Source organism: Sander lucioperca, chromosome 22 (assembly GCF_008315115.2).
Source record: "Sander lucioperca isolate FBNREF2018 chromosome 22, SLUC_FBN_1.2, whole genome shotgun sequence".
NCBI lineage: Eukaryota > Metazoa > Chordata > Actinopteri > Perciformes > Percidae > Sander > Sander lucioperca.
The window spans coordinates 19,206,668-19,233,457 of record NC_050194.1 but is presented as its reverse complement, the minus strand read 5'-3'; the positions used below and the strand labels follow the sequence as shown (position 1 = coordinate 19,233,457).

Sequence of the window (26,790 nt, the reverse complement as noted above, 5' to 3'; positions counted from 1 at the left end):
CAGAAGCAGAGTATGAGGGTGTGCCACGCTAGCAGCTAGGCGAGCATTATAACAAATATTATTTTTATTTTTTGCTGCTTTTAAATGTCTTATGTATCCCTGTACAGTGTCCTTGAGTGCCGAGAAAGGCGCCTTTAAATAAAATGTATTATTATTATTATAACGTGTGTTACAAAGTGACGCACGTTCGTCACGGAAGTAAAGGCTGGACTACAATAGAGCTGTTTGGAGCAGTTTGTGAACAGTGTTTTCTCTGGAAGATGTTAAGTCCCTTTGGGGTGGACTTTGGGCTTTTTCACTTTGTAAACCTATAACATGCACACAAGAGATATATAACACAATAAAGGAAAGGGGAAAAGCATAATATGAGCACTTTAAAAGAGTTAAAACAGCACAGTAAGATGGTTGTAGATATAAACTGTAGATTCAAATTTTTTTCTTCCCAGAACAGGAAGGTGGACAGAGCAAGTTAATTAAGGATGAGCGAACTAAAGACCTTATTCCAATGATCGTTTCAAGTTCTCTCATTGCATTACTGCAGAGAAAACATTTTTGGAAAAACGTGTGACTAACCTAATAAACAGAATATTCCCATTCACACAAAACACTTGAATAAAAGCGCACATACAGAATATCTGGTTCATACCAGATTCCTTAAGAAACCAATTAACTATGTATACTTTTTGTTTTTGTTTGAATGGCTTTAATTAGTGGGATACTTCTAACTACATTTACAGTGTTGCTGTCACTCAAATCAAATTGTCAAGTAATAGCAGCTCATAAATGCAGTTTATCACTTTACTGCAGCTGCTTCTTACACAAGATGTCAAAAAGCATGAGATTTCATTAGCTGAGAAAATGTAATCTGATTTCTCACGGCTTTATATGTGCAATGTTTGACCATGTTCATTTTACCTGTTTGCCACTGTGGATGCGGTTCTTGCGGAGAACTGGAGTGCTGCCTGTGGTCACCCAGACTCCAGCCAATGTGTTGCTGTAAACCTCATTCTCCTCGATCACCCCCTGGCCTTTCTCGTGCTGAAACACAAAGCAGGATCAGCTGTAAAAAAAAAAAAAACATCTGACAGGGGGAGTGTTGAAGCTTTTATTAAAAACAGAAAAATGATCTGTTCTTCGTGGAAAAAGGCTTTCATTTGAAACAAATTTAGGAGTGTATTTACCACATAGATGCCCCCATGCTGTCCATCGTGGATCTTGTTGTGTCGTACAATGGGGCAGCTGTTGGTTCGGATCTGGATTCCCGCCAGGGCGTTACCATAGATATCGTTGCTCTCTATCAAACCCCGTCCATCTCCAAATATGTACACCCCTCCTTGGTTACCGTTGAATATAGCATTTCCCCTGGATGGATGGATGGATGGATGGATGGATGGATGGATGATATATATATATATATATATATATATATATATATATATATATATATATATATATATATATATATATATAAAAAAGAATAAACATGCACATGGAAGAGACAGAGACATCAAATTTCCTACACAACCATGTATTTTTCCGTATCAATATCAGCCATGTTGACCTTCACATAATTTGCTGTCCCGAAGGGAAGTGTGTTCGCTCACCGTATCGTTGGGTCGCTGTTGGACGTGATCCACACACCAGCAAAGTTATTGGCATAGATTTTGTTCTCTATAAATTGTCCCCGCCCCTTTTCGTGGACGTAGATGCCTCCCGTTTGGCCATGATGGATCTCACAACGCACCACTGTGGGGTTTGCGTAGGCCTTCACCTCAAAGCCCGCTATGCGGTTTCTGTGGATGTTGCAGTTCTCAAAGTAACCCTGAAACACAGAAAAGACAACAAATTAGATGGGCAGTGATGTTCTTCAAGTAAAATGTACGCATAGTTGCTGAGTATTTACCATGCCGTGATCGAAGGTGAACACTCCAACGTCTCGTCCGTGGTGGATGTGGTTACGTCTTATGATGGGATTACCGTGGTTTTTCACCCAAATTCCTGCTAGCGCATTGTTGCTGATTTCATTGTCTTCATAAATGCCCTGGGACAGAGGAGAAGACAGAGTCAGAAGCCTGTGTGAACATTTGTGTGGTTATGCGTGTGCATCTATGGCAAACGATTAGTGTTAGCATTACAGGAGGAAAAGTCATTCTTACCTGTGCGTGATCTGTAATGTACAGTCCTACGTTCTCGCAGTCACTGATGTTGCAGTGTTTGATGGTTGGACATGCTCCCTGGCCACTCACACACACAGCTGAACCCACTAAACACAGAAGAAAAAAAGAAGCGTCACACTACAGCAGCGCTGCAAAGTAATGATCACCTCCATTATCCATTGACCAACAGTCAAAAAACCCAAAAGATATTAAATCTAAAATTACATTAACAGACAAAAGCAACAAAAGCAACATAAGAAGCAGAAACCAGCATAAGTTTGCTGGTTTGATTTTTATAAAGACTTTGACCATTTATTGGTACATTTTCTGCTAATTGTCTAAATCTTAGATTTAAATTTAAATCTTTTTAGTGCCATATAGTATACACCCATGTTTATACAGTATATCAGACGTGAGGGTAACTGCTCGCCAAACATGTATAATGACGTAGATACTATCGGTACTAGTCCCCAGAATCCTTGATAAAACAGTTTAGGGCTAATTGAAGTGCACATTAAACACATAACCAAAGACCATGGATTTACCGGCTAGGAAATAGAATATATATACATAAAAAGTAATACTGTCATCTCAGTAATTCAATTCAATTTTATTTATAGTATCAAATCATAACAAGAGTAGTGGCCACTAACTCATCAAAAAAAAAAAAAAAAAAAAATCAAAAGGTTATTATATTTTTCAGGTAGCTGTAGATGCCATACACTATGAATCACTCCCAAGACATACAATTTATTGATGCTAAATGTGCCATGACATTTAGGCTCCATGAAGACGATAATATAAGACACGACCCAGGCTGATGGAAAATAAGCATCAATACACAAGGGCTTGTGTTATTCCGTGCAATACTGGCACAGATTTTTCAAGATTTCACATTGCAGGAACCCAAGAACAAATGGGGTTTCATTGACACGAACAAACTGTCATAAAAGTAGTTGCCAAAAAAAAAAAAAAAATAAAACTACTGCTCCAGGGGGTTTTGGTTTTCAGTCCAAGACCCACATGACAAATTTAGTCTCTCATCCTGGGACATAACGAACACACTAATTATTTAGTGAAACACAACAATTACGGACACTGAAAACCGTGGCTCTAAACTGTTATCATACAGGGGTACACGCAAACACTTGTACAAGACTATGCAAAACAATGCAAGACCCCTGCAGGAAATGTTGCCTCTGTCAACTCTTTTTCAAGTGTTAATGTCATGGTGTCCTGCCAAAGTAACAAGTGGTCAGTGTGTGCATTACCTGTGCATGTGGAGCGGATGATGCAGTGGTCAATGTTGGGGCTGCAGTTGACTGTGATCTCCAGACAGTGGTGGGCGTTATGGTGCTGCGCCGACTTGTCATCAGGATTAAACTGAGGAGAGAAGAGCAGCAGAGGTCAGACAGTGGCTTTCGTTACTGACAACACATCAAGCTTTTTTCCACCCACCACATCCACACTGGACTCTCCCTAGTGGAGCATTAGAGTGACGAATACTTGTAGCTGATAACAGGATATAACTAGGAAACAGTGTCATGTAAAGAGTGAACTTTTTTTTTTTGTAACTGAAGAAGTTGCAGACAGATAACCTTTCCATTCTTAAATAAATTTCTCAGAGATTACAAATTGTTATAGCTGGTTTAACTCTACATACAAAACTACCCAGATAACCAACATAGATGTGAAAAAAATTACACCTTTCTGTAATTGGCATTGTATGACATTGAGTTAAACTAAATTAGTTAAATTAAGTCCACTTCCTGAGCTCTGTAGTATGGTACATGGTTCATATTATAGACTTTTCAAGCGGAAATTGAAAACATGAGGATGAAGCAGCATAGAGCTGTACCAATATCAGGCCATCATTTTTTTGCAAGTTCTACAAAGCAAAACATCTTTTATAGGTTGGTCACAAAGTCCTTTCCCAATACCCAAAACAGCAAAGACAAAGTTTCTAGTTGACCACACAATTTGTTTTGTTATTAGGAGCCCATGAGCATCGTTACAAGGCCCATGTTTGTTGTACGCCTCGTTTGTGGTTCTTACTTACAGAAACCTCCATTTGGGAAATAATTATATCCTCAACTATGAATAAATAATAAATTAGAGACTAAGCTGGACTTTGCCACTGTGACTACATAGCTTAACAGTGGAGCCCTGTGTTGAGACTATAAAACAAGGTCTTTAATATACAGCCATTCTTCAAGTGTTTCAAAAGAGGTAAAATCAAGGGAAAGGTGAGATCTTTGTTTACCTTGATCGTCATGTACCCCACATAGGCATCCTCTGAGCCCTCCATGAAGACAAACGTTGAGTCTCTAGTATTCTCTATCACCACTTTGTCTGCTACTTTACCGGGAGCTGAGGGGAAAACAGAGAACACTCATTAACACCCTCATACGTATGGACACAAACACAGCTGAGAGTGTATCCCATCTTAAGAGAGATATCGATTGTATGCGGCACAAGCATCAAGGTAATGTCTTAAGTACTTTCCAGTGAAGGAAACATGCTTACCTGCACCAATCATGGTGATGGGGGACTCTATATAAATCCACTCATCTGTATAGATGCCAGAGTGGACAAAGATTAGACCATCAAAGTGGGCCTCTTGTACTCCACCCAGCGCATCCTCAATGGTGTCATAATACTGCAGCAGAAAGGTGCAAACACTTTCAGGCAAAGTATATACATACCTACAATTCATCACAAAGCAGTTTGGAAAAGCAAGCAGGTTTACATTAGCTATGCTTTACATAAACATGCATGCCATGGCCAATGAAATATATCCTGAAGGATTTCTCTTTTAGCTATGACTTACCAGCATATTCTCTCTGCCTTTGTATCTGCCGGGGTTACTGTAGAAATGTTCAGCAAAGCCTGGTTTTACATGAGCACCTTTGTACTGCAACACAGAAAACACCAAAGTCAAGTTTCTGGTGATCAAATTAAACAGGATACGGTCCTCATACAAGGTATCACACTAATCTTTTGCTAGTATAGCAAAAAAGTTTGACTCAAAAAGATTGTATATTTAGGTGCAGGAAGGTTTCTAAATAGAAAACAAATCGGCAAAAAAAGCAAATTGAATGTGCTACACAAGACGGTAGCACAAAAACCAACACAGTCATATCAGTGTTTCCAGCCGTTTTTGGATTGCAACCATTTAAAACAAAGCAATGTTTGCTTATGACCCCTGGTTGTGAACACTTCAACCACAGAGGGTTTTTTTCCTAAAAAAAGTAAAATTGTCCAACAACTGTTACTGAAAAAAGGACAAAAGTTTTGTACATCATGAATACTTTTTTTCTGGTTCCTGTACTGTTAACCATCCTGCAAACTCCAACTTAGGAACCACCTGGGTCTACAGAATAACAATGTATGCAAAGGTAGATTTCAGAGTCTATGTATGTATGAATGTATGAGTATGATTACAATACATGCAACAGCAAAAACACTGCCACTTTCATTTCTAGACATCACAATTATAAGCCACTAACAATAAGAGGTAGGACTCCTGCAAAAGCTAAAGGGTCAAGTGATCATTATGAAAAACAAACTGCAATTTGTATGACTGCAATCATCAATGTTTCATTTTCACTAAACCTCATTAATCCTCTCCCATTAGTCTAGAGCGTCTTAGATGAAGTTTAGTCTGAGAAAAGCTAAGATTGACTTAATTAGATGAGATACACATACTATTGTTGACATAGCCGAAGAACAACACTGTTGTCACATGTACACGTCACACTGATCTGTCTGTGAATGAACTGAAAGCATTCATTGTGAGACTGAACTTCTGAGAAATACTGTATGTGCAGTTAAAAAAAGAAGCAGAAGAGTTTTGACAGCTACTGGTCATAAAAAATAAAATTTCCCTCAGACAAAAGACACTAAGGAACAGCTCGAAACATTCTGAGTAGCTTGTTGTTTCCAGAAAATAATGACATGAGATTAAACACAAGCACTAAAAATACTAAAAGTACTTTTAAAAAAAGTCAAGTTCTTCCGACAGGTAATTTTTAATTTAATTGCTTAAAGTTATCTAATCAAGCGCATTTTCCTTAGTTCTTATCCATGTTTTATAGTGATAGCTATGCTTCCATTTATCCCTGTACATATTGACGTATTTAATTTATTTTTCATTTATGTCTGCGCCAAGCGTTATGACTTTACAGGCACTCCTTTTCTCCAGGTCAGATATTATTACCTTAGTAAGTGGCATGGATTTTATTACAAGGCCATGTAGGACTTCTCAGAACTGCAAATAGTTTATTTTTAATTAATAGAGAGATTGTAAGGAGACAATAAAATAAATCAAGTCTGTGCAAAGATATTGATGCTCTTCATAGAGCTCTTTCTTCTTCACTGTATAACAACACACAGACAACTATGAGGGTAAACTTACCAGCTGTTGGAAGCTCTCCTTCCAGGGGTTTGGGTGTTCATGCTCCTCGGGGCTGACTTGAAAGAATCTGCCTGGCTCAGGATGCATCATGGGACGTGTGTACTCAAACACCTCCATGTATAGACGCTTCCTAGAATATTAAATACCAGATAAAACAAATTTCAGTTGGCTGCATTTTAATGAAAAGACAAGTTTTAATGCCTTCAGCAGCACTGACCATAGGATTGGGTCGTTGGCTAACTGGCTGAATCTCTTGCAGACACAAGCTGCCTGACAGAGGTCCTGTTCCAGTAAGTAGGAGAAAATCTTCAAAACAACCTCATCTGGAAGCTTCTGCTGCAGATATTGCTCTGCTGGGGCTGCTAAAACACACACACACACACACACACAATGTAAGCTTTAGGAAAATAAATGTTTCACTCCAAGCACATTGAACTATGGAGTCATGCTATTTAATGGATTGCACAGTAACAAGATTTACCAGCACATACAGAAAAATCAATAACGATTAAATAAAAAAATAAAAAAGGAGAAAAAAAGCTAACGCTCTCCTTGCCCCAGCTGCGGAGATTAAACACACACCTGGCAGGTCGTGGCTCTTACCGGACACTCGTGCCCGCTTGGCTCGATGGCCAAAGGCCTCTGTTGATGAAGTGGAAGCTCCCTGTAAAAGAGGGGAAATAGGATATCAACTTCATGCCAGGACTTATGCACTAAGTAATCGACTGGAAAATGTACGGCTCTGCTACAAAATCATTGTTCTTTCAAAAGAGGACACAATCAATCAGCAAATCCCTCTGATTCACACACTGAAGTCTGTAGACATGCACAAAAAATGCACTTTAATGTTTCAGTCTAACCTCCATTGGGCCCTTGCTGGGGCAGGCAGAGGCGGTGGCAGAGGCAGTAGCGGTTCTCTTGGGAAGCAGGGTCTTGCGTCGAAGCTGGTAGGGACTGTTCTGAGCTCCTGGACCGGACTCCTCAATAGCCATCTCTGCTGCAGCTGCTGCAGGAGCCTCCTCATCTGGACAAAAAGGAAAACAGATTTCCTATACATAGAGACCACTTTCTCAAGAGGCACTTTAATGCACAAAGCTGCAGTTTAAACCATTCAATGCAATAAAAAACAATGGGTATTTATCTGATAAGTCCATTCATCTCTCTTTTGCTCAAATATACAACTAAAATATATCCTATAATTGCAACAATTAAACCTCTGACACTTTTATTCTCCTTACTATTGATGGCACAGCGGTGTGCATTCAGGTCACATGCTGTATGCACACTGCGCAGGCTAACATAAAGGGTAATAGTTGGTAAGGCAGACAAAGGTTAGTGATTGATAATGGCAGATGCACCCCCTGCAGCCACATTACCAGTCTTTCATGTCTAGTCATTCACAACTGATATCAGGCAGTGTGCATTTGTCTCTGTATCCTATATGTGCAGAATCAGACTCATATTTCATAATGCTGTCAAATTAAGGGCCGTAGATGAAGTCGATCAGACGTGCTGCTAATGGCTAAAAACTGAACTGCGTAGCTGGCAAATCCGCGGTGTAAACAAATCGAGCTACGGCTAGCAGGCTCTGAGAACAAGGAAGGGGATGTTGGTTCAGTCTGCTGGCTACGCTAGCTTTGAACGACAGCCCCAAGCAAAGAAAATGAACTCAGTGAATGGAACTCAGTGAATGCATCCAAACCACACCGTATCATCTATCACAGCTGATCGTTTGTGGCCTCTTGAAGCTGGGGCAGCTAGCTAGCATTGCCCTCATTCGCTGCTTATGTTTTTGTTAACGTTACACCCCAAAAATGGCAGTCCATAAACGCCGAAGATTTGCACCCTCAGACTCGTTAGTGACAGCTGGGAATGCGACGGCCGAGAAGACACGCATATTGTGGCTCCAGCGTGTGAAGTCGACCCCTTTTGCCTCCAGTTGAGGTTACCTGCATACGCGCTGTTAATGTTTACCGTTGAGCTACACAACGTTATGCATTACGTTAGGCGAAGACAACCCCCCCCCAACCTCCACATAACCTGGTAAACGAGCTAGCGGTGTTAGCTAGCCCCAATCACTCAAGCCAAACAAAGCGCGGCCTGGCCTAAGCCACAGAGCAAGAAGCCTCGGGTTTTCCTGCTGAACCCGCCGTCTCTAAGAGTGGAGTACAAGCCAGAAGCAAAAAAACGAGGTTTATGTGAAGACTGTTATCACCTGACATGGCTTCGTACTAACTCATTAGCTGACTGAGGCCTAGCTTACCTCTATCCCCGTTGTTCCGTTCGGGCTGCACCGGGCGCGGCCTCGACACTCGCCTGGGTCTCCTGTTGGTGGCTCTGACGGAGTTCATCTGGGGAGTTGGTTGTTGAAAAATAGGCTGCTATCCTCGACCGCCCGTTTCTAAATTTAGCCCTCGGCCCAAACTACCACCCGCACAGCCCTTTTCCCAGATACAGCCAAACAATTGCGATCAAAAACCCGCTGGTATTTGGGGTGTAATCGCTTTTTCTTTTCCTCCTCCGTGGTGTTACAACTCCCCCCGTATCGGTGCTCGGTGCCAGCTCCGTCTCAGTCTGTAGCAGGAGGAGCCATTTACCCACACGGGAAACAATCGCGAGAAAAAAGAGCAGAGTGTCCGTTCGACCAATCATATTTGGCTTTTCATGATCTCTTCCTGCAGTGGCCAATCAGGAGCTTCGTATCAGACAACTTGACAAACCTTTCTGTTGGGGTTCGGGATCGGTCAAGCGGCGATTTGATCAATGCTCGGGTAATAACAATGATTAAAATAATGTACATTTTGCAGCCCTAGTCCCTATTGTCACACGCACATACAGGCTAGAGCTATATGTTAGTATGTTTTGTGTGCCACATTGACAAACAACCACTCTCAAATGATTTATTAACATTGGCATCACCTTGAATTTGTGTAACTGTCTTCCTATGTAATTGATTTATAATTTCCCATGTATCAATGAAAATATGAGTGTTTGGAACATACTGAGCCTATGAAGGGCAGATACTGGGGTTATGTTGCAGGACATACTTTAAAATCTTAAAGTGAAGTGAAAATGTGAATGATAAAGCAGGATACATGGATTGTGAGATGGACCACAGCAGGCAGAGTAAAATTAAAATTTTAAAGTAAAAATGAAAAGCCTTTTAAAAGTTATAATTACACGGAAATTGAATGATCTTTTTTTAATTATTTTTTTATTTTGAGTCTTTTGATGAATCACTTAAATACAAATGTAAGGACTTATGGATACAATTGGAAACCATGAATGCAAACTATAATCTTTTTACAGAAACTTTTCAAGCCTGCAGGAGTATTTGAGCCTCAAATCATAGATTTTGTGTGGAATATCACTTTAATAAACACATTTGGTCAATTAGTATACTTTCACATAATTGGACCACCAGATGGCATTGTTTGGCTGCAAACAATAAGGCTATGATTTCAAAGTACTTAGGACACAGCATTACTGAGACCGTTTCGTTGCATTGTTACAAGGTTTTATCTGGAGTCATATTTTTCTCTTTTTTCTGTTGCAGTTTTTCTGCCTGGAGAAGATCTTTATGTAGCTCTTACCACACCTTTAAACATTAAACAAAAGCAGTGATTAATCATTTATAATAATCACTGAATAGAAGTTTGAGGATGATTACGTTTCTATATAAAGGGATGTTATCCATTTAATCATCTTAAGTGCTTTTCAGCACTGCATGGCAAGGAAAGGAACAAGGAAAAGGGAGTTTTTTAGATGTTGTTTCCAGTCCAGAGCTGCAAAACAACATCTTACTGAGACTGTATTAGTCTTTTCATAACATTATTTATTGTTGCAGACAGCAACAGTGATGTAATCTTGTTTGCAACTTTTTGTTTCTTTTTTGTTACAATTTTTTATGAAGACATGTTATGAGAGAATAGTACATTATTGTTCTGTTAAAACTCAACTTTCACACTGATGTATATTTTTGTATCTACATTCATTTGACCTCACGCTGAACTGCTGTAAAGGTGTGCTTTGCTGTCACTATAAATTGTTGACTGTTGAGAGGGTGACTTTAAATATGTTGTTCACAGCTGAGTAGACCACAACAGAGATCCCAATAAATCCTGCATCAGTAGCATCACCTGGTGGTTTAAGTTTATAAATGCACCCACACGTTCAATGTTGGTATGTAGGAGGCAGTGTATCCATATCAATGAGATGGACTCGGATTCCTTCTTGCAGCTGCAGCCTTGAAACCCTGGGTTAGGTGTGTATGTGTGTGTGTGTGTGTGTGTGTGTGTGCGCTTTATCTAGCTGCCATGTCCATCCTCCTGTAATAAGCAGAAAGAGCAGCTGTGGAGTCTCCCCTCCCCTTCCACAACCCACCCTGGCACACACAGAGCAGAGGTTGGTAGGGTCACTTTGTCCTTGAAAGCTTCAGATGCTCTGAAGGACAGCATTTCTAGATAAAGACAACTCAATTTAGTGTGTGTGTGTGTGTGTGTTTTCCTTTTGTTACTACTCCTTATAAACTCACATTCACCATACAAAATCTACTCCGACGCAGTCTACTACTACACAGAGGATATAAACAAATTTATAAATGACATGGAAAAAACATCAAAAAGATATATTTTGTAGAAAACAGATTTAAAAAAAAAAGTGGCACTTAATACTTCCATTTACAAACGATAAACGTAATTACATTACGAAGATAATTACACGTCCTTCATTTTAGGATGAACTGAAGGGTAGGAGGGATGTGGAGGCATGGAGAGCAACAGCAGACAGAGTGTATGTGGAGATTATTAATCAGTAGGTCCCAGCGGTGTGCTTCTTAATGAATATAATTCAATCATAACATTGAATGCTAAATGAATGTTAATTTCTTGATGTGCATATTATATGCCAACATCCTGACTGTCAAACCTTTGTTAAACTGTTTCAAAGTACTTCAGTTTATTTAATTATCCTGAGACACGAGATGGATGGCATTTGTTACACAAGACAATGCATGAAAGTAAAATCAGTTTACTCACCTTCCTCTACTCTTTCTACTTTTACTTGTGATCTCAATTGCTATGATGCAGTAAACTCCACCCATCTGGCGTTCCAATCAAGTTAAAACAAAACGCAAGGAATTATCTAGGACAGCTTTTTGACCTAGATTTGGTCAAAGCATCTGCAGTTATTCTGTAGCTATCTTTACTTAGAATTATGTATGCACTGTACATACAGTAGTGTTTAACCATGGGTCACACGTGGTTTAAGAAGGACACTTGTGGCCTGTGTTGTTGCAGGTCAGAGGTCAGGCCCGAAGAGTCAATGGCTGATGTGCTAGCCAAAGATACTGGACATATTGGAGGTACATGAAAACTAACAAAAATCATATCCAAAGTCCAAAGAATAAGAATAATGAGTTGGGGCATCATATTGAGGATTTAGCAGTCAAAAAGGACATCTGTGGGGAGAGAAATATATTAACATCCAGCAAAAAGTCTGTATCTGTGGATTTTTGAATGACAGTCAGCACTCTTGTTTCCCATCTAGACTTAATGTATTGGCCAAGGAGTACAGCGTCACATGACTCCGGAAGGAACTCTCTGTCCGGTAAATCTGTGCCCGGGTTTTAAACAGGCCGAAGCGAGCTGTGAAGAGAAAGAAATCCCGCCTGAAAGTGCGGGTGAAGAAGGCGTACAGGAAGGGGTTGGAGCAGGAGTTGATCGGGTAAAAGAGGACCAGCAGTATTTTAGCGTCTGAGATGGTGATGAGAGGGAGCTTGAGGGCGGCTGACACAGCAAAGAAGGAGATGGGAGCCATGCAGACAAAGTCAGTGAAGATGAGGATGGCCATGCGTTGGGCAACGCAGGTTTCGGCGTGTGCCGGCGCTGATGAGGGGTTGCGGACGGTCAGGTAGATGCTGAGATAACAGCCGCACACACAGAAAAAGGCCAGGATGTTGAGGAGGAGGAGAGACACCACATAGACCTGAGACACCAGATGATCCACGTCCATAGGAAGGCAGATACTCACCTGCACCACAAAGAATTACAGACACACATTCAAAATCACGCAGTGTACAAGGGCCTTGAATGTACTTAATTTCCATGACATAACCTGGGATACAAAAAGCTAGACTGCAGAGGTTCTGGACCAGTTAAACCTCAGCTAAAAGCTTCTCAAAATATTGTGGACCAGTAGGCTACACAAACAGACTCTTACTCTATCGGGATATATTATTATATCCATATGAACGAAGATACTAAGCCACCTTAAGGTCAGCAAATGAAGGTAATATACAGAAAACAAAAGAGCAACGAAAAAAAAAGAAAAAAAGAAGCAATTGTGAAGCCATTAAATAAGTTGTTGTACAAAATGCTTTTCTATGAAGAAAAAAAAGTATTTTTCAATTTTTTTTAGTTTTATAGTTAAGTAACTTTCAATAAAAACAAAGATTTGATATTGACATTTGATGACGTCACCTTGGGGATCTAGAAATTAGTTATGACCATTTTTCACTTTCTTCTGGTCTTTTATGGACTAAACGATTAATCGATTAATTGAGAAAACAATTGGCAGATTAATCACTAATGAAAATAACTCCTATATGCACTGAATGCTATCTTAGACATACAAAACATTACATTACATTTGTAGTTTTGCATATTTTAGAGCATGCATATGTATATAAAGCATCTGTCAGTTTGTAGAATATGAAATATATTTTATATGTATACATAAAATATTAACATTTCACTGAAAAGTGTATTTTTATATGACATTACGTGACAAATAATAAATTGATTGATTGATTGATTGATTGAATGAATGAGTTCATGCACCATTTTGCATCCACAATTACATCGACCTGAGCAAATTCTAAAAAGAACCATGCAGTGAATTGTTGTCACAACGAGTTGAATGGAGAGTGTGCGGTCCTATACAAAGCACTCACCTTTTCATAGCTGCTGACCCCGACTGTGGGCAGCAAAGCGGCAAGAGAGGAGAAGATCCAGCCTGCTGTCATGACAATACATGCATGTCTCAGGCGAAGTTTACGGTCGAGCCGCAGGGCATTTGTGATTGTGTGCCAGCGCTCCAGTGTGATCGCTGTTAATGTGAACACTGACAGCTCGCTGGCAAACACCTGTAATTTAAACAAACATGGACATTTTTGAGTTTTGTTATTTAGGTAGAACTATCACGTGTATGCAATGGACTCAACGCATGCATACACACCGTGAAGAAGCCTGCAGCACTGCAGCCCAGACCCGTCTGCCAGTATATGGCGTAGCTGCAGTACTGGCTACGAGTGCGCATGTCCACAGATGCTATGATTACCAGGTAGATGCCCATGCAGAGGTCAGAAAAGGCCAAGTGGCACATCAGGAAACGAGGAACAGTCAGTTTGCAGCGGCTGCCTGACAATGCAACGGTAGAAAAAAAAAAAGACAAAACAAAATCTTGGTACCCAAAAGTAAAAGTAAACAAGTAAAAGTAAACAAGTATTAACAGTCCTCTAGTGGATATTCTATCGCGAAAGAGAATAAAGCTTAGTTTAGCTGTTATGTGAAAAAACGTTTTGGGAAGAAAAAATGGAAGTATAGAAATAAGCCTATAAGCAAAGACAAAAGCAAGAGACTGTAAAAAGGAAGAAAATTAGAAAAGAAGGTAGAATGGAAGAAAGAACATAATGAAGGAAAGCAGACTGTAAAAAAGAGGTAAGGAGGTAACAAATGAGGGAAAATAGGACAGGATGAAAGTTTGAGATTGTCCCATTTCATACCTAACAAGACAAGAAGTACCGCTGTGTTCCCCAGCAGCGCGAGGATAGAGATGATCCAGATGAGGACCCGTAAGGGGACGGAGGGCATGATGTCCTCACAGGGGTTAAAGGCATCTTGGGCTGGGCTGCAGGTGATGGAGGTGGAGTTGGAGCAGTAGTCTCTATGGAACTGACGGTTATACTGAGCCTCGGGATGAGAGCACAGGGTGTGCCAACTCGATCTACATACAAAAAGTGCATGTAAACAAAATCTATGAGGTGTTTTCATAGTTTTCAATACGGTTCCCACTAATACAGCATTCACTTTATTGACACAATGTTTTTCTATGAGTTTATGACAACAAAACCTTAAGATCAAGGCTATGTGGCCAATATTACAGTATTAGTTAAAGGAACACACCGACTTATTGGGACTTTGTCTTATTCACCGTATCCCCCAGAGTTAGATAAGTCCATACCCTTCATACATTCTCATCCAACTCTCGGAAAGAAATAAGCATATTTTGATCTATTTCTTTAATAATAAGGTGTTCAGAAACCTTTTGACGATAATGCATGTGTACCTGTTCCTGCTTATGTTTTGGAGAAGGCAACAGTGTGACGGATACGTCAGGTTGGCCTGGCGGAGTTTGGTGAAAAGCTCTAGAGGAGGAAGTTTTTTCAGATTGTGGGCGGCCTCTGCGATCAGCTCCTGGAGTCCACCGAGGATGTAGTCTGGCAGGGAGCTGAGGGCTGTGTGAGAAATGTCCCTGCAAAAACAAATACAAACAAGTTGGTACCTAACAGATACGTTACTGTCATTAACATCATGTTTAACAGATGTCTTCTCTGTTTGCTATATGTAATAGGCATTTGACCAATAATCAGTTCATAAAAGTTGTTATTAATTTTTCTTAGGACAAAAAAAAAAAACTTGAGTTTTGCTTTGAATAAAACACTGAAACTCAAGTTTCCTGATAAGAAAGCTTACGGGAAGCGTGATTGATTGAAGTGAGTGCTGAGATGTGGAGTCAACAGACACTACAGCAAGGACAGCGCGAAAGAAAACAATCTTTTATGATTGCTACTTCAATAGAAATGTTGATTGGGGAATAAACCTGCTCTCAGTTTATTTTTACCTTAAATCTGGCATGTTTCTAAGTATTCTGAGCCTCCCCACAAATGCCACATTGTTTCTTGTTTTCTCCTAAGTGACGATAAGGAGGGTGAATCATGTAGGCAGTTACTGTTGGATGTCATGCTTACAGTACCACCAACTCACTGGAACCCACAAAGGCGTTGGGATTGATGTGAGTAAGCTGTGTGTTTCCTCTCAGATACCTAAGAGAGAGGAAGAGACAAATTAAATATGTGAGCTGACTTTTTTTTTTTTTTTGTAAATCTTCTGTTTGTTATCGTGTCTCTGCCTGTGACTCACAATCTGTGCATCTTTGTGCCGTTGAAGGCGTCACTTGCCACCTCCTTGATGCCATTTCTGTTGAGCCGTCTGTCATTAGAAAGAGAAGCCAAATTACAGTCATGCGGCTCCAACACAAACAATTCTCAACAATGAACTTCTCTGAAATTTCAAAGCTAATGTTAGTGTGTGCATTTCTTTTGTTCTCAGTGACGAAAGCTGTATGAGTACACAGAAAACACTAAATAAACTGTATTTATTATTATGTAAGACTTCCTTAGAGACCGAAGTTGTCGGCAGACTACATTAGTTGGAGAGATTTGGCAGAATTTTCCATTTTTCTCACAGAGAAATGTATTTCCCAATATGTCTATCGTTTAAGTAAAAGTAATACTACAAAGTAAAAGTTGTCTATTAAGTCAAAGTAAAAATAGTATTATCATCAAAATACACTTAAAGTATTAGCAGTAAAAGTAATTATATATTGTAATATTTGATTATTATTACTGATGCATCACAATTTAAGATGCATTTTAATCTAGCAACTGGTTGAAAGGGAGCTACTTTGAGCTATTTTACATTCTGTCAGGTAGTTTAATCTACACAATTGCATCATATTTTATTAACGGATGACATGGCTTGTATGTAAAATATTCACTTGTAAAGTATCCAGTAACTTGTCAGAAAAATGTAGTGGAGAAAAAAGTACAATATTTCCCTTTCAAACATAGTGGAGTAGAAATAGAGAATAGTAAAGTAAAGTAGCATGGAAAAAAAAAAAGATATATTTTGTAGAAAACAGATTTAAAAAAAAAAAAGGCAATCTATATATATAGCAGTAAGAGTGTGATAAATGCAGAAAAAGGAGACAAGTAGAAGAAGACAGGGCTCAGTAAAGAGGGCAGAGAGCATTTCAGGGAACATTCGTCATTGCGCATGTAATGCCCACTCGGAGCAGTGAGAGTGGTGCACGTGTTTCTAAAAAAAGTGATGAATCCCTTACATGATGATAGTTTGAGTGCAGAGGCCTCTGAAGGCATTGGCGGGGACTCTCTCTATGTGGTTGTTATCTTGCAGGTCACTAAGCAGAACATAGATCAAAAACCCATGATTAACAACAAATACTGAAAAGTACATAAATAGTTAGAAAAACAGCAAATAAATATCAGAAAAAACATGCTACAGTCCCTTTAAATCCACTTCCTTTTTGAAGCTGGTAGACGTCAGATGGGAGACAGTTTAAAAATGGATTTTGAAAGGGTGGAGATGAGGGACAGATGGTTTGTATTTCTGATATTCTGTTCTGTAAGGACTACTCAGTGCGTAGGTTTTAACTGCAGTGTATGTGTTGGATTTCTTTTGGGCTTTTTCAATTCTGTGTACATGCCTATATGTTCAAGTGCATGTGGGAATAATGGTGTGTGGGCATTTGTAGTTCATTTGTATATTGTGTTGAGACGTACACCAGAAAGCCGCGCGCCTTGGAGTGGATCTTGGTGAAGTTTGGAAACATTCTTAGTCCGGAGTAGGAGATGAGCCTGTGATGTGCAGATTAACCACCAAATGTTATGACAGTCACACTGTGTCTGCCTCTGAACAACAGATACTCTATACAGTGAGTCATAGTGATACAATCAGACAATGTTGCATTCAATGTAATAACAAACTGTAGATAAAAATTAGCAAGTGAAGAGATTCCAAGACAATTCAGAGAGAAGCTCAGGCGACAGAGAGATAAACCAAACAAACAAACATTTAAAGAGCTTCTTGTTCTGAATAACAGTCCTTTCTTTTTGTTGGCAACAATTTAGTATTTGATGTTTTTGTAACACATATATTAATGGCTGAAATGATGGATAAGTAATTTTGTGGAAAATGATGAGATGTAAAGTGTAGGGCTGCAGCTATCGATTATTTTAGTAATCGAGTATTCTACTGATTATTCCATCGATTAATCGGATAAGAAATACTTTTGTTTTATTGAAGAGCAATAATATACAATAGTTTGGTTTAATTTTCGGAAAAAGCAACATTGTTATTGCCTACATTGCTTACAATATAATCTCTCAAAAAAACTAAACATATTAAGTGCATTTAAGTGCCATATTACATTGTTTTTAAAGAAAACATTTTCTGAATTGCAATAACAACCTCAAACTAAGGCATACATTAAACATACATTAAACATCACCTTAAGTTGTGCAACTTAACAATCAGAACTACAAGTTTCAACCTGAGACTGATCTGTATATAGGCCTATATGTAAATATTAGTTATACTCAACAATGTCACACAGCTCTGTTATGCTAGTAGATCGTTGATCAGCGGTTTCTCCGTGAAGAGAGAGAGTGAGAGAAAATGGTGCGCAACAATCAGCTGTTTTTCCGAAGGGATAGTCAACAAGTCGGCTCTTTAGATCAAATTGTGGTCACCACTACGTATTTTCTTGTCTTTGATTTTGGTAGTTGTTGTGTTTGGTGTAGTTTCATCGTCCATTAGACTCTGATTTACTTTTGTCGGGTCCACTTCGTGGAATGGATGATTAAGTTAGACTCTGTTTTCTGTTGAGATGCTGAAACACTGACGTCGTGCTATTATTGAGGTAAGCTAGTTCCAGTTTGCAGTAGACACACACAGTTCTCGTTTTAATTACGTTTGGAACTGATTCCAAACTTTGGACACTTTCTGTCGTTTTCTCCAGCCTGTCTCTTCTCTTAGCCCCTCACTATTTACGTTGCCTTCAGTTTCATGGCAGGGGTTGCCAGCAGCGTCAGCCCGGTGTGTGACAGCAATAATCATCCGTGAGGAAACACCGTGAGTGATACAACGTTGGTAACATTGATTAAACAAAGCTTTGAGGCAAATCATTTTGCATCGAGGATTTTTAGTAATCAAATTATTCGAGTTACTCGAGGAATTGTTTCAGCCCTAGTAAAGTGTGACACTTGATTTCTCTTCCAGGGAATCCAAGCTAATTAAAAAATGAGGGCTCTGGTCGTGTGCGGGCCTGTCAGAAGTTGGCCTGTCACCCATGACCCATTTTGGACTGAAACTCAACTTAAAAAACACAAACTAAAGAAGAAAATCATCCTCCCCGCTGCACTCTCACTGAGTACTCACAGATACTGTAGTTTCACGATGTTCTTGAAAGCATCTGGATGGATGTGTCTCAGGTGTTTTGACCTTCTTATGGTTCTGAAAGAAACACAAATAGTCATGTACTCATGTAGTCTGGCTCAACAGATGACAGAGACACCACTGCCATTATCCGGACAGTTATACTTACATCTCACGGAGTTCAGGGAGATCAGAGAAAGCAAAAGCTCCTATACTCTCCAATGCAACATTCCCATCAATGGAGCTAAAGGAAACACAAATGTGTAAAGAAGGATACAGCATACTGTATATATCAGCTGTTAGGTCTTCGTTCACTCTCCACCACCCTGCCAAGCATACTCCTCAGCTGTCGAGGTGATCAGCTTTCTCAGAGTTTGCAGTTCTTCTTGTTCCTCAACAAAGACTAAACACTTAAACAATTTGGATTAACTACGTCACGGGCGGTGGCTTTTAGAAAACTGTAATGTGTGTACTCACATTGCAATGAGCCGAGGGAGGCTGGCAAAGGCAAACGCGCTGATGGTCTTCAGCATATCGTTCTCCAATATGGTGCTGAGGTTGGAGGAAGTTGGGAAAAGAGGAAGAAGGTGAATCAAGGGATATAAATTGTTGTACAATTTTTTTTCTACTTTATTGAAGCCTTATTTACAAACAATTATGGCATGTTACCCAAATAAAATAAAAGAACAGGAGACATTTGTCATATCACACTTATTATAGTACTTTTGGGAGGATCACCACACTCTAAAAAACAATGCTAAGGCTTTTCAAGCTTTTCATTATTAAACAAAATGGCATCTCACAGCTTTTGACAACGTCAAATAGGGCAAACAATTATATTTCCCAAGGTCCAAATTTATTGGAAGCACCACAACATGTCACAAAAACCAGGGATACATAATGAGTAGGGCTGAACGATTTTTGAAAATAATGTAATTGCGATTTTTTTCCCAAATATTGCGATTTCGATTCGATTATTTTTTTAAGCTCTTTGTCTTCTGTATTATTCAACAAAGACAAACAATAAATCATTTTATAGTATGAACACACAATTACACACTAGACAGTTAAACAAGTAAAAATATTGTATATACACACACACACACACAACAGTGTAATTTTTTACAGTGCACAGAGAGGAGCTGCCTCCAGCCCCTCCCCCTCGTGAAGTTGCGTGCTGCCGTGTGCACTTGCTCAGAGAGGCTATCGTTACGTTAGCTAGTTGCTGGTGTTATTGCCGTGGGATTAACTGTACTAATAAAACCGTTGAAACACCGCGGCCACGCTGCTGTGAAAGCTCCCCGAACGTCATTTATCAGAGTCTGGTTGTTACCCCTCTCAGTGGCAGCTCCTCCACTCCATATCTTTATAACGGAGCTAACCGCTAACCGGAGCTAACCGCTAATCAGAGCTAGTTGCCAACCGAGCCTTCAGTTCTGCGTGTCTGTATCCATTAACTGCACGTATGGACTCGAACCAGAATAAAACCCTTCATTTTATTAAAATGGCTGTAAAAGTTTTAAACTACAACTCAAGGTACAGTGTAGCGTTAGCGTGCTAAGTTGATGCTTTCTCTGCGGAGTGCAGACTGATTTGCTCTCGCGAGTCATGTGACCAAATCGCAGCCTTTGCGATTAGGAAATCGCGTTTTAACATATCGCGATATTATCGCAAATGCAATTAATCGTTCAGCCCTAATAATGAGTATAATTTATGTCTCAATTGTGAGTGTGCAGTGGCACATTTTGAGCTCAGACAAAGATCTTTTGCATGCAAATAGATTATATTCTGTAGAGACATTATTATAAAGACTAATTTAACTCAAGTAAACAAACACCCCATCTGTTGCATGTTTGCTATTATACACACAGGCACACAATATAAAAGACAAATAAAGTTTGTAGCACAAATTCCATACTTTTGTTTTTTTTTGTTTCCCATTGGTTTTAGGGATTTCAGAATGAATTCAAACTCATGTAGAAATACTATAAATATGGTGGATAATTTTAATAATTTAGCGTTATCTATACATATCATGTTTGCTATTATCCATATGCACACATTAAAGATGAATTAAAAACTGAAGTTTTTTAGCACAAATATAATTCCATATTTTTGATTTCCATTAGTTTCAGGCATTCATGCACTGTGAATGTAGGGGATACTTTAAATACTCAGCTTTATGCACTGTATATAAAATTCAGCTAAACACAGAAGTGTATTAAATACCTTCTTTTTACTTTTTTATTTAGAGGAATAACACCAAATATGTACAGAGAAATTTGTCGATGAGGCTTGATCACTTTTCCCGTTTGGATGATCCACATATTGAGTGTTTTGACCTCCTCCGTTCATTATGTTCCACATCAAAGAATAAACATGAACGACAGACACTTACAGTTTCCTGAGATGCTGCAGGCTGGTGAGGGCGCCCTGGGGAATCACTCTGATCTGTGTCTGCTTAACTTCCCTGTTGATACAAAAACAGCCACTCACATCAGCTCTCAGCGTTACTCTTATCGCAGGAACTTCATCACTGCAGAGAAATCCTTTAAAAAGCCATTAGTGGCCATTTTTTGTTCTGTGGCAGGGGTGGGGGGTCATTTCTACATTTTCAACTTTGTATTTGCATTGAATAATGAGGCAGGTCAGCGAGGCTATGACCAGTTACTCACTCATGTGTGGGAATTTTCTTTTCATGCAAGAAGCAAACTGTTTGTGTACTATAGAAATACCCCAATCTTATTTTGCATCTGGTGGTTGTAGCTCACATGTGAAATGTCTCTCCATTGCTGCATACTTGCAAATATCCCCACTGTTCCTGAGCCTTGACCTTCGAGCAGAACAGAACAGTGTCTCTTGGGAATGGACACTACTTCTGCCACAAAGTACGTCCTCGTCTGTCCGTTTGTGTCGGCTGTATCTGTGAGTCAGATTACGTCTGTACTTTGTTCTACAGTATGTCTAAGTGCATGTTTCTGCTTCAGGAGATCCTAATCTTTATGCTGACCCCCACCCCTACCGTTCCATCCCCTCCTCACTTTGGCCTTGAGATTCCTTCAAAACATTTCAACGGCCCAAACAGCAGGTCAGTGTTTACTCCACAACAGGTCAGTGTTTACTTCGTGCCTCATCCAGTTCTGCGCAGAAACATGCCGGACGAAAGTTAATGTTGGGTTGATAGTAAGAAACCTTTTATCAGCCCAATTCATTCACATATTATCAATTTTTTGCTCACATGTAATTTGTAATATAGTATTAGGTTGTAACCATTAGATGCTGTCCATGTCAAACTCAAAATAAATACTGGAAACAGCTATCAACGTTATTCTGTCCGGACACAAGAGTGGTATCATACTTCTCATCTAACTCTCAGCAAGAAAGCAAATAAGCCAAAATGTTGAACTTTTACTTTAGACATGAAAAGATGAATTCATAAGCAATAAAATGCACCCTTTCTAAATTCAATACACTCAATGGTTTTGGTGCTACATCCTCACCTGGGCTAACCTGACGAGCCAAATAGTTTGTTACACAGAACCATAAGCTGTCATAGAAAACTTGGAAAAAAGTACTTTGGAAAAAGGCATCTGTTGCCTGGCCCGTGGTTGGATAAACCATCTGTCTATCATGTCTGCCATTGTTGTTTTGAACGAACAGTCAGTTCCTCACCTGACACTGATTGGTGAGGTGTAAGCTGGTAGTTCAGACACAAACGCATTACTTGAAGCATGACGAGATGGATTTTCGTCATGATTTTCGTGTAATATGTGATCCCGCGATTCTCGCGTGATATCGTGAGAATCCAGCTGCCGTGCAAGGTAACACCTGGGCTATACGACCAGTAAATTAGTGTGTCTACTGGCTAATGTTAGCTAATAACATAGTTGTGCTACTGTTATTCTAACATTTAGCACTGATCCCATAGTTGCTGTTGTTGACAGTGGTTTGAGCATGCAGACAAAGCAATAAACAGCCCTGCCACCAGTTTCATGCTATTCTGCTGACCGACAGTTGGTAGCGATAACGGACAAAGTAACAATGCCCTCACCAATGCTGTGAAGACGAAGACTGCAAGCCAGTAAACATGGATGTAAACAATGTACAATTTTAAATGTTAAAAGGTTTTCAGAGTAAGAAAATGCATACAACATTTATTCATAAGGAATGCAGGCACCAACAAAAGATTGCTATTGAGTTGCATTATGGGAAATATAGGATCCAGTGTTATCATGGCCTTTGCTGATTCAATTTTAAAAATAAACCTGGCCTGTGGTTGGATGAAACATCTGTTTATCATGTCTGCCATTGTTGTTTTAAACGAACAGTCAGTTCTTCACCTGACGTTGATTGGTGAGGTGTAAGCCGGTAGTTCAGACACAAACACATTACTAGGCGCCCGGATAGCTCAGTTGGTAGAGCGGCACCCATATACAGTATAGAGGTTTACTCCTCAACGCAGCGGGCCTGGGTTCGACTCTGACCTGCAGCCCTTTGCTGCATGTCATTCTCCCCTTTCATGTCTTCAGCTGTCCTATCAAAACAAAGGCTGAAAATGCCCCAAAAAAATAATCCTTAAAAAAAAGAAAACCGCATTACTTTATCATGGCCTTTGCTGATTCAATTTTGTACGTTCTTTATAAAATCTATCTTGTGCAAGTCCCACAACTACAACAATTAATATTAAAAAAGAAAGCCAACAAAAAAACCCATCTAAATAAAAGAATGAGTCAAAAGAAGAAGAACATTTTGACATAATGCTCCATAAAAGCTTATCCTGTGGTTTTCTGTAGAGTTGCCAACAAGAAGAGCACTGTAAGCAGCATTGGTGTTACATTAGCATTGCAGGACTTTCCAAAGAATTTATCTGGGATGTGAAACAACTGTGCAGCAAGCAAGTAAAATAAAAACACCTACAATGGCTGCAGTATCTGCGTCCCAACATTGCTGCAGATATTAGTGTGCATCCATTTGTATACGTGTTTATCTGTACTCACAGGCATTGGGTGTTGCTGGAGATGTTGGGGGGAATCTCTGTGACCCTGAAGCCAAGCTGGTGGCAGAAGTGCAGGGTTCGTTTGGCCACGCCAGTCTCAACTCCAGGTTTAATATCCATCTCAAGGCCAGGCGCCGATGCTGCTGCCGTCTTCATCATCACAATCATTAACATGATCAGAATCATCACCATCATCATTGCAGTCTATGTCCACAGTCCAGGTTGTTGTATTTTAGGTTTTCACTTTTCAAATCTCCTTGTTATTATTACTTTGTTTCTTTCCACTATGTTTTTTGTCTCTATTTTCCGGTCTCTCTCTGTTCCACGTGGTGTTTTGTATGCATGCAGGCCTTCCAGAGCCCACACTCCAGATTTGACATAAATGGTTTTGCCCGTTTGTTCGTCTATCCACTCTTGGTTCACCGCCACGTTGAAGAGAGAAGAAGTGTGAGGCGTTTTTATGCTTTCTGCCATGCAGTCGTGAATAATGGGGGCGTGTGAAAAGCTTTATGGGTGTATGAGGATGTAGGAGGTCCCTGCTGGGTTGTGTGTGCTTGTGCAAAAAGCACCACTGCAATTCACAGATCTTGATAGGATGTTGTGATGAAGACAATTCTTTTAAGCTTTTAAACAAATTACATGCTTTAGTCTGTCCGAAAATGTCCACGTTATTGGGTTGCTATTTCATTTACGGATGACAGTGTTTTTAAAAGAGATTTTTAAATTCTGGTGAAATTAATTAACACAGATGTGCCGGATTGGTATCAATGTGGCAAATTGGTTTAAGGTAAATAAGCTGTTTCTTAATATCAAGAAAACTAACTTTATAATTTTGTGATTAAGAACAAGAATGATTGCAGGGATAAGGCAAAGATAAACATGGATGGTGTACCCATCACTCAAGTCTCTCTAGTTTTTTAGGTGTTCTTGTAGACTACAAGCTTAGCTGAAAGAAACATATTGACTACATCTCAAAGAAATAAGCAGAGTGGGTACCATAGTTAGCCCTAAGAGTCACCTTACCCTTTATTATAGTTTCTTATCCATATCTTTCTTATGGTAACATTGTGTGGGCCAATACATTTATCACAACTATCAAGCTACTATTTCTTCTAGTTTCAGGCAGCCATCTGCCTCATTGTTTTTTAAATTGAAAATGATTTCTATTTGACATCAATAGGATCCAGAATTTGTGTATAAAGCAATCCATAAGATTGGAATATATTGGAAATATTTTCAGTTAGATCCAGATTTTAATTCTTACCAGATTAGACAGTCAGACCACCTACATATTCCCATTGTTAAAACCCGACTTTTTCCTGTGATCACAACATTTCTTTTTCAAACACTCTAACAATCCTTCACAACAAGACTAACCTCATTCGTCACCTAAAAGTTGATTCTTTTAGCTAAGTAACAAAAATAATCAAATATTAATGCAAATTCCTTGTAAATTATTTTATCTTACTTGGCAATAAACCTTTTTCTGATTCTGATTCTAAAAAAGATGAAAAACTGAATAGTAAATCAACTTAAAAATCAGAGAAGTGAAATCACTTACCTCACTGCTGAGCAAAGGGAGTTTGTTTGTTTTTTTTGTTTTTTTGTGCAGCCCTGAAACTGACAAAATGCAGTAAAAGGTTAATGCTGACAAGCTAACGCTAACAAAGAGGTGGCTAGCTAACAAGAAGCTTTTTAGTTTAGTTTGTTTGACATTGTAAGAAAGAGACTTCGAATTACATACATCTATAAATATAAAATATTAAGGATAACACATTAAAATGCATTACTTGTCTAAATTGTGGTGTCTGTGAACGACCATGTGGTCCACCAGCTTGCCCGGCAAAATGTTACAAGAGTTTATTATGCTACACTAGCATAACTCGATGCGAGCCGTACGGGAGTAGACCCAGCTACGCATTAAAGTCCACAGTTTCGAATGATTTATCTGAATAAGCTGCAGAGGCGGCGGCCAACTCCGTCTCTCTGCTGAGCAGTTAAACTGTATTTCACACTATTTTTTATATTTATATATTTATTTCCGGTGCATAATGACAAGTAAATCTGGATTATTTACAGTTTTGAAGTAAATAATACAGACAGTAAGGAGTATGTTATTTCTAGCCTCTTGTCTTCCTTTTTAGCCTCAAAGTTAACAAACTAACAAAAAAAGAATAAATATGGGAAACAGGCGTGAATTTGTTTTGTCTCCTGCATGTCTCATATTTGTTTTGAAAGATGAGCACATTTTGATAGCAATGGACATAATAGTCCTTTCCACTGCACTCCCTACATGTCAGCAGGACAGTCTGCCTCTCCACACACACACACACACACACACACACACACACACACACACACACACACACACACACACACACACACACACACACACACACAGAGAAACAAACATCTTATTTTGTGTGTGGCATTTTCTCCTTTATGCATCTTCAGCTTCTACTCTTCACAAAATTGTCTTCTACTGATACATAGTTGTGTGTGTTTTGCTGTGGGAACTATGTGGATGAACACAGCTCTTTTATAATTTATTCCAAAGCAGAAGGGAAAAACACAACCTTGAGCTCCTGACATGACCACACACTCATACACTCTCCCACAGTTGTGGTTACACAAGGCAAGAAAGAAAGAAAGAGAAAGAGAGTGAGAGAGAAAGACAGGGAGATAGACATAGTCTGACAAATGCAGCTGGACTGAGGAAGAGGTGTATGCCGATACATGATATGCATTTTTTGATTCATCTTTTGCTGACTGTTCTGCACCTGTGCAGGGGAGGTGTGGATGAAAATATTGAGTAGCCTAGTTTTGAACTCTGCAGAATGTGACAGTCTCCCTCCTTGTATGTGCGCTGTTTGTTGGAGTATGGAGACTACATGCGCCTGCACATTGTGTCAATGACAATAAAAT

General features: G+C 39.4%; 3 protein-coding genes across 8 annotated transcripts in view; 1 reads left to right on the top strand and 2 right to left on the bottom strand.

The window, feature by feature from the left end:
- fbxo11b (F-box protein 11b) overlaps positions 1-9,173 on the bottom strand; it is a 40,974-nt gene extending 31,801 nt beyond the window's left edge. For 3 of the 6 annotated variants that reach the window (XR_004896358.1, XR_004107669.2, XM_031315190.2), the window contains exons 1-14: positions 8,837-9,173; positions 7,434-7,597; positions 7,156-7,237; positions 6,791-6,935; positions 6,574-6,703; positions 4,987-5,070; positions 4,683-4,815; positions 4,420-4,526; positions 3,428-3,539; positions 2,157-2,263; positions 1,904-2,041; positions 1,605-1,822; positions 1,182-1,362; positions 916-1,038 (exon numbers count right to left, since the gene is read on the bottom strand). Coding sequence is in view for 4 of the 6 variants with exons in the window: in XM_031315190.2 (XP_031171050.2) it covers positions 916-1,038; positions 1,182-1,362; positions 1,605-1,822; positions 1,904-2,041; positions 2,157-2,263; positions 3,428-3,539; positions 4,420-4,526; positions 4,683-4,815; positions 4,987-5,070; positions 6,574-6,703; positions 6,791-6,935; positions 7,156-7,237; positions 7,434-7,597; positions 8,837-8,924 (1,812 nt within the window). In the remaining 2 variants the exon portion in view is untranslated. The remainder of the gene's footprint in view (positions 1-915; positions 1,039-1,181; positions 1,363-1,604; positions 1,823-1,903; positions 2,042-2,156; positions 2,264-3,427; positions 3,540-4,419; positions 4,527-4,682; positions 4,816-4,986; positions 5,071-6,573; positions 6,704-6,790; positions 6,936-7,155; positions 7,238-7,433; positions 7,598-8,836) is intronic. The other 3 variants (XM_031315191.2, XM_031315192.2, XM_031315193.2) reach the window with 3 other exon arrangements.
- Positions 1-20,625, top strand: part of msh2 (mutS homolog 2 (E. coli)) — a 37,801-nt gene extending 17,176 nt beyond the window's left edge. The window contains exons 17-18 of the mRNA XM_035997515.1: positions 11,602-11,609; positions 20,612-20,625. The gene's annotated coding sequence lies outside the window, so the exon portion shown is untranslated. The remainder of the gene's footprint in view (positions 1-11,601; positions 11,610-20,611) is intronic.
- Positions 11,909-24,063, bottom strand: fshr (follicle stimulating hormone receptor). The gene is made up of 14 exons (XM_031315194.2): positions 23,867-24,063; positions 21,268-21,339; positions 19,347-19,421; positions 19,039-19,113; positions 18,873-18,947; positions 17,216-17,290; positions 16,756-16,833; positions 15,774-15,842; positions 15,602-15,676; positions 14,920-15,105; positions 14,357-14,577; positions 13,810-13,991; positions 13,526-13,717; positions 11,909-12,603 (listed from the first exon to the last, which is right to left on the bottom strand). The coding sequence occupies exons 1-14, from the start codon at positions 24,061-24,063 to the stop codon at positions 12,097-12,099; spliced, it is 2,079 nt and encodes a 692-aa protein (XP_031171054.1). The 3' UTR covers positions 11,909-12,096.
- Between the last annotated feature and the right edge of the window lie 2,727 nt (positions 24,064-26,790).